At 49.6% G+C, this 11,146-nt stretch overlaps 1 protein-coding gene across 1 annotated transcript in view; it reads right to left on the reverse strand.

Annotated features, from left to right (window-relative positions):
- Positions 1-10,832, reverse strand: part of CCDC60 (coiled-coil domain containing 60) — a 107,365-nt gene extending 96,533 nt beyond the window's left edge. The window contains exon 1 of the mRNA XM_059676716.1: positions 10,720-10,832. Within this exon, the coding sequence (XP_059532699.1) occupies positions 10,720-10,809 (90 nt within the window). The 5' untranslated portion in view covers positions 10,810-10,832. The remainder of the gene's footprint in view (positions 1-10,719) is intronic.
- Positions 10,833-11,146: the final 314 nt, after the last annotated feature.

Genomic DNA, 11,146 nt, shown 5'->3' on the forward strand with positions numbered 1-11,146 from the left:
GATCCTCCCAACAGCCCTTTGGAACAGGAACTCATTATTTCCATATGGAAGATAAGGACACCGAGGCACAGAGAGTAGCTTGCCCAAGGTCACAGACATAGCAAGTATTGGGATGGTATGCATAGTTATGGAGTGCCCAGCATGTTTGGGGGGTATACCTGGGATTAAAACATTTGTGGCTCTTGTCCAAATGGAATTTACAGTTAACTGAGGGATGTGTTGTTGCCTCACTCTATATGTAGAGATGTCCTCAAGAACATTGAGCTTCTACCTGGTGCCAGGCACTGTGCTAGGCTCTGGGGATAGAATCATGAGCAAGGCATGATGGTCCTCTCCCTCAAGGAGCGCCAAGTCTAGAGGTGGAGTCAGACAAAGAAATAGGCGACCATGATGCAGGGTAATATATTTGTGTGTGTATGTTTAGAAAAGCTGTTTAGAACTTGGATTCAGACTGAATCCATTTAACTAGATATTTGCCCAAATTACTCAACCCAATTAAGCTGTTTACGGCGATCAACATCTCAGCCAGAAACTCATTCCTCATTAGCTGGGCCTGTCGTCCTCTCCGTTTTATCCAGCAGGTCTTGGCAGTGTACTGACCCACGATCAAAATATGCTTTTCTTAGAAATGTGACTTTGATTAGAAATGGCTTATAAATCTTCACTGAAATGAGCACAATTTAGAAAGATGAGTCTAAGCCATGTATAGAGTCCCCCCCACCCCCACCCCATCCTTAGCTGTGTTTCCCTTTCAGAAAAGCTCGCAAGCGTATTTTACCAAGAGCTCAAGAAAATCCAACTGTCCTTGTCTGCGGTCATGGACACAGCCACGCTCTTGTTTGCATCGCCTACAGCTAAAATTGCCAGTTTCTTCTTTCTGCCGGAGACTCTCAGAGGTACACTTTAAAATCTCACCCAGGGACGCCCCTTGAGAGAGAGAGACTTGTCTATTGCCCCTTCTTACTGCAGCGAGCCAGGCTGGACATAAGAGCATAGAGGCTCTGTCTAGTTAGCTGGTTCTGGATTCAAATCCCATCTCCATAACCTACTTTTCTGGGTTTCTCAGGGCAAGTTAAAAACAAAACAACCTCTCTAAGACTCAGTTTCCTTACCTCTATAAATAGGGGTAATGATAGCACCTGCCCCGCAGGATCGGGGAGTTGACTTTAATAATACATGTAAAGCAGGGAAAGACAATATCAAGCTTGCATTGAAAGAGAATGGGTTGGCAGTAGGTCAGACTGAAGGTAAAGAGGGCAGTTAGGGGACAGGTGGAATAGTCCAGGCTAGAGACAAGTGCCCTGGACCAGGTAGTGAACTTGGGGAAGGAGGAAGTTAAGTGACTTGTCCAAAGTCATCCAGCTAGTTAGCGAGAGGGCTGGGATTAGACTGGCAAGGGCCATGTCCATCCAACAGCTACCCTGAGGGGTGATGGAGAAGGCGTGGTCAAGAAGAAGCTCAGGTTTCTGAACATTTGGGTACACAATTGCATTATTTATTTACTAGAGGCCCAGGGCACGAAATTCCTGCACAGGTGGGGGTCCCTAGGCCTGGCTGGCGATCAGGGCCAATCGGTACCAGGCCAACTGGGGCTGGGCCAATTGGCGCCCAAAGGCCCTGGTGGGGTTGGGAGAGGAGGTGATGGTTGCCGGGCCGGGTGCAGAAGGAATGGATGCTGGACGCTGACGCCACCATCGTCGGCACCCCGCCATCACCTGGTTCCCCACCTCTCCCTCTCCTACTTCCCTTGCTGCTGCGCCGCCACCGCAGCAGGCGGGTGGTGGGCTGATCAGGGCCTGCTGGCTGGGGGGAAGGAGGTTGGCCACCAGCCCTGAGGAGGGAGCTGGCTCTCGGCCCCCCGGGAAAGGGGCCGTATCTGTCATCACCCACCCCCCAGTTCCCTGTCGCAGCGGGCAATTGGGACCTGCTGGTGGGGGGGAGGGACCACGGGAGGTTGGCTGGCCGGGGGAGGTTGGCTGTGGGAGTGCACTGACCACCAGGGGGCAGCTCCTGCATTGAGTGTCTGCCCCCTGGTGGTCAGTGTGCGTCATTTTGACCAGTCATTCCTGTCGTTCCAGTCATTCTGGTCATTCGGTTGTAATGTTCCCTTAGGCTTTTATACTACTACTAGAGGCCCGGTGCACAAAAATTTGTGCACTCAGGGCGGGGGGGGGGTCTCTCAGCCCAGCCTGTGCCCTCTCACAGTCTGGGACCCCTCGGAGGATGACCACCTGCTGGCTTAGGCCCGCTCCCTGGGGGATTGGGCCTAAGCTGGCAATCAGACATCCCTCTGGCAGCCCGGCAGCCCTCGGTGGATGTCCACTTGCTAGCAGGGAGCAAACTTAAGCTGCAGTCAGACATCTTTAGCGCTGCTGAGGAGGCAGGAGAGGCTCCCACCACCATCGCTGTACTGGCAGCCATTAGCCTGGCTTGTGGCTGAGCAGAGCTCCCTCTATGGGAGCGCACTGACCACCAGCGGGCAGCTCCTGCATTGAGCATCTGCCCCCTGGTGGTCAGTGTGTGTCATAGTGACCAGTCATTCCCAGTCTTTCTGCTGTTAGGGTCAATTTGCATATTACCCTTTTATTATATAGGATATAGATATGGGGACTGTCTCATCATCCAGTCAGCATTCCACGAGGGGGAGGATTCAGGATGTTAGTTGTCATCTACTGCTGTGGTTCTCCATGGGGATGCGTTTGCCCACATGGGACATTTGGCAATATCCTGACACATTGTCACTGCTGGAGATGCTACTGACATCTAGCGGACATAGGTCTGGGATGCTGCTTGACACTCTACAATGGACAGGACAGCCTATTGGCCCCAAATGTAGCAGTGCCAAGGCTCAGAACCCCTGCTCTGTGGAAAGGCAAAGCTTTGCCCTCACTGGTGTGGCTCAGTGGATAGAGCGTTGGCCTGCGGACGGAAGGGTCCAGGGTTTGATTCTGGTTCGGGGCATGTACCTTGGTTACAAGCTCCTCCCCGGCCAGGGGCCCTGGTCAGGGCTCCTGCAGGAGGCAACCAATCGATGTGTTTCTGTCACATCAATGTTTCTCTCTGTGTTTTCCTCTCTCTTCGACTCTCCCTAAAAGTCAGTGGAAAAATATCCTCAGGTGAGGATTAACAAAAGGAAGGAAGGAAGGAAGGAAGAGGGAGGGAGGGAAGGGAAAGGAAATAAAGAGAGAAAGAGAGAAAGAGAAAGAAAGAGAGAAAGAAAGAAAAGACAGGAAGAAAGAAAGAAATGTTGCTGCCGAAACCGGTTTGGCTCAGTGGATAGAGTGTTGACCTGCGGACTGAAGGGTCCCAGGTTCGATTCCGGTCAAGGGCATGTACCTGGGTTGCGGGCACATCCCCAGTGGGGGATGTGCAGGAGGCGGCTGATCGATGTTTCTCTCTCATCAATGTTTCTGACTCTCTATCTCTCTCCCTTCCTCTCTGTAAAAAATCAATAAAATATATTTAAAAGAAAGAAAGAAAGAAAGAAAGAAAGAAAGAAAGAAAGAAAGAAAGAAAGGCAAAGCCTTTGAGAATTAACACATTAGCTAGAACCAAGATGGCGGCATAGGTTAATGCCGGAGATTGCTGCCCTCGAACAACCACTTCAGAGATATAACTAAAGGACAGAACAGACAGCATACAGAACCACAGGAAGGCTGGCTGAGTGGAAATTCTACAACTAGGAGGAAAGAGAATATCATACCCAGACTCAGAGGAAGCGCAGTGCTGAAGTGAAATACTCAGGTGCGGAGTGCGCGCGTGGAGCGGGCTGGAGGCGGAGGGCGTGGTTGTTGTTTTCAATCGGGAGGGAGTTTCAGACTCTGAGCTCCAGATCCGGGAGGGAGTTTCAGACTCTGAGCTCCAGATCCGGGTGAGTCTCTGGGGACCCAGACTCAAACGGGAGAAGCGGGACTGTCTGGCTTCGGTTGGAACTCGAAGGCAGCTTTCTCTCCGAGGTTTGCAGCCATTGCTGGGACTCTGAGAGGCAGAGCCCCTGGGGAAGGAACTGAGAGCAGCCATAACTGCTTGCTCCGGCCCGCCCTGTAGATCCTCGGGGACCCGCCCCGCCCAAGCCCGGCGCAGAACCATTTGCCGGATAGCCTCAGGCAAAGGCTAGATTAGCACCGCCCTAGAGATCCAGCACAGAAGCTCTCCCACTGCAGACACAGCTGACTCTCATAGCCAGTTAGCCCGGAGGTCAAACCACCCCCGGTATTGCTGACATCAATCAAGGCTTAAAGGCAACAAGACTGCGCACAAAGACCACTTGGTGGTGTACCAAGAAAGCATAAAAAATGTGGAGACAAAGAAACAGGACAAAACTGTCAATGGAGGATATTGAGTTCAGAACCACACTTTTAAGGTCTCTTAAGAACTGTCTAGAAGCCGCTGATAAATGTAGTGAGATCCTCAAGAAATCTAATGAGATCCTCGATGTTGTGATAAAGAACCAACTAGAAATTAAGCATACACTGACTGAAATAAAGAATATTATACAGACACCCAACAGCAGACCAGAGGAGCGCAAGAATCAAGTCAAAGATTCGAAATGCGAAGAAGCAAAAACCACCCAACCGGAAAAGCAAAATGAAAAAAGAATCCGAAAATACAAAGATAGTGTAAGGAGCCTCTGGGACAGCTTCAAGCGTACCAACATCAGAATTATAGGGGTGCCAGAAGATGAGAGAGAGCAAGATATTGAAAACCTATTTGAAGAAATAATGACAGAAAACTTCCCCCACCTGGTGAAAGAAATAGACCTACAGGTCCAGGAAGAGCAGAGAACCCCCAAAAAAAGGAATCCAAAGAGGACCACACCAAGACACATCATAATTAAAATGCCAAGAGCAAAAGACAAAGAGAGAATCTTAAAAGCAGCAAGAGAAAGAAACCCAGTTACCTACAAGGGAATACCCATACGACTGTCAGCTGACTTCTCAACAGAAACTTTGCAGGCCAGAAGGGAATGGCAAGAAATATTCAAAGTGATGAATACCAAGAACCTACAACCAAGATTACTTTATCCAGCAAAGCTATCATTCAGAACAGAAGGTCAGATAAAGAGCTTCACAGATAAGGAAAAGCTAAAGGAGTTCATCACCACCAAACCAGCATTATATGAAATGCTGAAAGGTATCCTTTAAGAAGAGGAAGAAGAAAAAGGTAAAGATAAAAATTATGAACAACAAATATGCATCTATCAACAAGTGAATCTAAGAATCAAGTGAATAAATAATCTGGTGATCATAATAGAATCAGGAACATAGAAAGGGAATGGACTGACTATTCTTGGGGGGGAAAGGGGTGTGGGAGATGCGAAAAGAGACTGGGCAATAATTGTGCACCTATGGATGAGGACAGTGGGTGGGGAGTGAGGGCGGAGGGTGGGGTGGGAGCTGGGAGGATGGGGGGGAAAAAAAAAGAGGAACAAATGTAATAATCTGAACAATAAAGATTCAATTAAAAAAAATTAAAAAAAAAGATGATTCTAATCTTTCATTAAAGGCTTTCTTATTGGAAAAAAAAAAGAGAATTAACACATTAAACCTTTCTGGTTATTGAACACTTTAGTGGGAATTCATGGAGGAAAGTCCTCCCTAATTTGACAACCCCACAGGATAGGTAAACTCTGTGTATGGAGAGAAAGTATTAAAAGGTTGACCTGGAGCTCGGTGGGGGAGCATTTTGTCAGACATGGTACCAAGAAGGAAGTTTCTTGCGGGAGAACGGTAACATGCACCGATCCCCGATGTAACATTTCTTCCCAGGGTAGAAATTATATAACATACTAGAGGCCCAGCACATGAAATCACTCACGGGCAGGGTCCCTAGGCCTAGCCTGCGATCAGGGCCATCTTCTGCCTGCTCACCAGTCCCCAGTCCTGCCGCCACCACCCACCTGGTTCCCCGTTCACCATCCTGCGATGGGAGCCTGTGGGCTGGGGGGAGGGACCAAGAGGTTGGCTGTTCCGCCTGCTCGCCAGTCCCCAGACCCGCCCCACCGCCACCCACCCTGGTTCCCCATTCACCATCCAGCGATCGGAGCCTGAGGGCCTGGGAAGGCGGGGAGGGACCGAGAGGTGGTCAGTGCACCTCATAGCGACTGGTCGAGCAGTCGTTCTGGTTGTTACACCGTTATGGTCACTGGGTTTTTATTATATAGGATTTTCTCTCCAATGGAATTGTGGGTTCCTTGGGAGAGGACCCCAGACATCCATCATGGTAGCTGTTCAATACAGACCTCAGAAGTGACCCTGACTGTGTACCAGGCTACCATGGGCATTGTTTTCTGTGATTTCTGCCACTGAACTACAGCCCACCATGGACCCTGTGATTCCCCATTCCACAAACCACCATAGCTATGTCACCTTCCCACTCTGTGAAATCCAGAAACCCCAAGGCCCTTGCAGCCTTGCAGATCACTGGGCATGGCCAATCTTCACGTGATTAAAAAGGACTACCGATCCATCGCATACATTCCAATTTAGGCAGAAATGCAGTAGATCAAAATGGAGCCCCGTAAAAATTTCCTCGCAGTCTGAAAACGGGAATTGAGAAGGGAAAATGCCACCATCTCACGATCGAAGGTATCCCATTACCAGCAATGATGGCTCTGAATTTAGCTGTCGGAAAGATCTCCGAGGGAAATATGTTGGTTTGTTCAGTCTAAGAAGGGTTTAATTGGCTTCTGTCAGCTTTTATGAAAGTGCTACTTGCCACTGAACCCCACATGGATTCTGCAGCTTTTGAATTTAACAGCTGACAGCTGAGTCTTTGCAGGCTGTGGAAATGCTGAACGCGGGTCAACAATAGGTCTCTGCCTATAGTTGTGCCAAAGCTTGTCTATCCCAATTTCTTCAAGCACCGCCCCCTCACCCCCTAAGCAGTGCAAACAGATGGAGGTCATAGGAACAAAGAGGGGGCCCCGTCCACAGCCCCAGCTCTTTCTTCGTTATTTCCTGTAAGTGTATATGTTTCATCGCTTCCAGAAGCAGGCTCCGCAGGGCTGTCTTTGTTTCACTGCAGTATCCCTAATTCCTAAAATCATGCTCGGCATGTTCCCGGAGCTCAGTAACTTCAGGGTGGGGCGAAAGGTTTACCGTTGTGTGTATACAGACAGTGCTTACTCTGGTATTGTTATTTATTAATTATTGTATTATTTTCCCCATGAACAACTGTAAACCTACCTTTGCTCCACCCTGTGTTAGTTGAATGAATGAGCGTTCCCACTGGGGGCTTCTAAAGCCTTCTCCCGGCCCTCACAGCTCTCTGCCGGACACCGGACACCGTGCCGTGTTTGTAAAGAACCGCGATGGGCACGCGCGCGTGGGATTCCTCAGCGGTGGTTGTGTAGAGCGGGGGATGGCTCTCTTTTCAGGTTACTCTCTGTCACGGGGTTGCTTGGGACCCCCAATGTCTGAGTTCTTGTGAAATCATTTGTGCCATTCACTGCCGGTGGGTCAGTCTGATACTCCCCTTCAGCACCTCCCCTTCAGCCTGCCCCTTGCCACTGCTGTCCAGAGTCATGTCACGTACCCACTGTCCCCGCCAGTCTAGCCGTTAGAGGAGGCAGGTGTCACTATTCTGGCAAATGAGACATAGGAAATGGGCTGCAAAGGTTCCTCCAATGCCTCTGTTTGCTTCGCAAAAGGGACACGCATAGCTTTTACTCTTCATTGATTGGCTGCCTCTCGCACATGCCCTGACCAGGGATCGAACCTGAAGCCTGGGTAGGTGCCCTGACCAGGAACCGAACCCGTGGCCCTTTGGTGCATGGGACAATGGCCAGCCAACTGAGCCCCCGTCCAGGGCAGGAAGCTCCTTTCTGTCTGGGCTTATAATGACAGAGAGATAGACACTTCAGGTACCAAGAGACGGTGCTTGTATAAAGGATTCTGCGCCTTTCTACGGTTTTGGCCAAATCTCGTTTCTGCATTTCCATTCTAGGATGGGCTGTTCTAAGTGCTCCCCCCCCTTTTTTTTTTTTACTTTTCCAAGGAGGAAAATGTGGGTCCCTGTAGCCATGCACGCCCTGCGCCCTCCCTCCCCCACGGCAGCCCCATTAGACGTCTCTGTTGCCCCCTGGGAAACAAAGGGAGCCGGAGCCCCACAGACGGATCCAGCAGGAGAAGACGTTCAGGCAGAGCATTTGCATCCATCACTCCTATTCCTTCCACTGAAAAATCTACGCGTCGATGTTGTCCACGGCGGGCGCCATTGTTTAACATCAGTGATGATGTCACGACTTCCACCTCTGGAGGAAGAGAGTGGCTCACTCAGAGGGCGTCAGGGCCCATTCCGGGTCTTTTCCCAAGCGGCACCTGTTATGCTAATGCGTGGCAGACTCATAGTAAGTGACATTCCTCCCCAAGAAGCCAGATCTTCCCCCAAACAATTCTCACTGGACAGTTACCTGGCTGCCTGGCCTTTGTTATTCTCCTTTTATATGTCACTGCCCCCCCCCACCCGCCCCAACAAACATAAACTACTTGAAGCCAGTGACTGTGCTTCCCACCTTCTTTTTCTATCCCCAGTGGCGCATGCTCACTGTCACTGAGTAGCACGTCGAGGCAGGGAGGGTTTGAGTTCTGGAGCCAGACAGAATGGAGTTCAAGTCCCTGCCCTGTTCCTTGCCGGCAGGTGAGCTTGGGTCAGGGGCCTGTCCCCCCTGAATCCGGTATTGCCATCTCTCTCATTCGGAGGTGACAGTTCATACCTCACGTATTGTAGATGGTTCTGAAATATCACACGTGAGGACTTGCTCAGAGCCTGGCACGTGGTGAACACTCAGTACGCGCCAGCTGTCATCCTCGCTGTCACCACCACTACAACTACTGGTTTGATTTGCACCAGAAGTCGATCCTAATCTCTACATGTTTCCCTGTGGCTCATCAGTTTCTAGTTAGCCTGGTTTCGATTAATCAGTGCTTTATAGTCGCTCAAAGAGTTGAAATTTTTAAAGGCACGAGCCTTTAGATCTGCACAGGGACACCTGGAGGTCTTCATGGTTCCCGAGAACATGGTGTGGAGGCAGCGGGATTTCAATGAGTCGTTGGCGTCTGAAGTCCTAGTTTATCCAACAGTTCCTCCCTGACCTCCACCCTCGTCCCAAGAGAAAGATATCATTCCAGCCTCTACATCTTCCTCTACTTTCTTCTTCTCAGATGGACAACTCTATTGCACTTACTCAAATACATGGCTTCTTCCTTTCTCATATCTCTCTCTCTCACTCATGGGCGTGCACACACACACACACACACACACACACACGAGTCTGAGTGAGCTGTCCTTCTCTGAGTTCCCACAGCACCCAATGATACATCCCCAGCACATCATTAATCACCCAGCATTATAACTGCCTCTTATACATCCTAACCCAAACATGCACACTATAGATTATCAAATTTTTAAAGGCAGATCTCATTTGTTACAAGAGCACGGTAGCAAGGGTTCATACATGTCGGCCAAATTAATGAAAGTGCAATGTAACTGACATCGAGGGTGTGCTTGCTATGTGTCAGGAGCTGTCCTAGGAGCTTTGGGCGCCTCAGTTCATGCTCACAGCAATCCCACGAGGAGGCACCAGGATATCCCCATTTTACAGATGGCAACACTGAAGCAGAGAAGAGCTGCAGTTTGCCTAAGGTCACAGGGCTGGTAAGAAGCAGATCCAGGGTTCAAACCCAGGCTCTCTGGGTCCATTGCTCATGCTCTCACACTCACCTTGCTCCTCATCCTCTCCCTCATTCCCCTCTCCCCACCGCGGACCGGGGAAGTTCAGTCCCAGAGGGGGCTGCTTGGATGAAACCCACTTCTGTGCAGGAAGACCACATCTTGCAGAGTGAGCTCACTATTAACCCTTAGAAACTAGAGGCTCGGGAACACTCGGGGCTCCCCTGTAAGCCCGGCTGAATTTTAAGCTTTCTTTTGTGCACTGACTCCCTCCCCAGGATTTTGGGTGAACCACAGTGGGCCAGTGTGGCCTTTGACCTCTTCCCTACTGTTCACCTACCTTGGCCAATCAATGGTGATATCAGGGTTTGTGGATACAATAACAACACGCACTTAACGAATACATAACTGGTCTATCCAGTTAGGATCATTTAAAAACAGAAACCGTTGACTCTGGTCATTAAAGCAACAACAGTATTTCATGTCACTTATACACATTATCAAGTGCTAGTATCATGCTAAACACTTTCCATATCTTCACTTATCCTCACACCGTTTCTGCCGAGTTGATGTTCCTGTACTCACTTCACAAACACGGAAATAATGGCTCAGGGATGCTAACCAACTTGTCTAATGTCAATAACAGGTGAAGAGCGAAGTCAGGCTTCAAAACCCAAAGTGTGGCATCCGCGCTTGGCCCGGAAGAGAGAGGATGTCCCAGTACCTGGAGCCAGCCGCGCTCTGAAAATACTTACTGCAACGCCAGACCTACAGTCCATCTTATTGTTTTCTTACGTTCTGCAGTGTCACTACAGGTTGATCCCCTCATTTTGGAATGATGGGCTGATGGGATGGCCTAGCCCACCATTCTGGCTGCCATTGTCATTCTTTATGAGAAACCAACCATTGATAGCAACAGGGATGTGTCGCGACCCTTCAGCTACACCAGGACTCTCCTCTCTCCCCGTCCCTTGTTGGTTGGAGGCTAATTCCTATTTCAGTTGGTATTGAAAACGTGTTCGGTTTTGGCAGAGAGGGGAGACTTACCTGTGATGGGGGCTCTGAGGCGTTAACGGCCCGGAGGGCCCCCGAGTTGTGGGAACTCTGTATCTTCTTAGGGGCTGGTGTCTTGGTCATCTTGGCAGTCCTTCAGGCTTAGCCTGTGTCCCCAAGGGGAGAGATTTCCAGAATCTTCTACCTCAGCAGCCACCGGTGTGCGAAGCTCCAGCAATTTCACCCTCTCAAGTGCCAATTAGAGGCTCCAAAGAGGTTTCCGACCCATGACTAATGGAAAGCAAGTCAGGTGGTTTTCCCACCAACAGGATAAGGAAGTCCAGAGGGAGCAGATAAGGAAAGTCTGTAATTATTCACTGTTTAGAAAGTTACAAACTTTTAGGAGCTTTCCCCCTCTTTGAAAAGGGGTATCTTTCTCTCTTATAAACAAAAATAAAACCTGAACTAAAAAAATAAACTC

The sequence above is a fragment of the Myotis daubentonii genome, chromosome 19 (genome assembly GCF_963259705.1).
Source record: "Myotis daubentonii chromosome 19, mMyoDau2.1, whole genome shotgun sequence".
Taxonomy (NCBI): Eukaryota; Metazoa; Chordata; class Mammalia; order Chiroptera; family Vespertilionidae; genus Myotis; species Myotis daubentonii.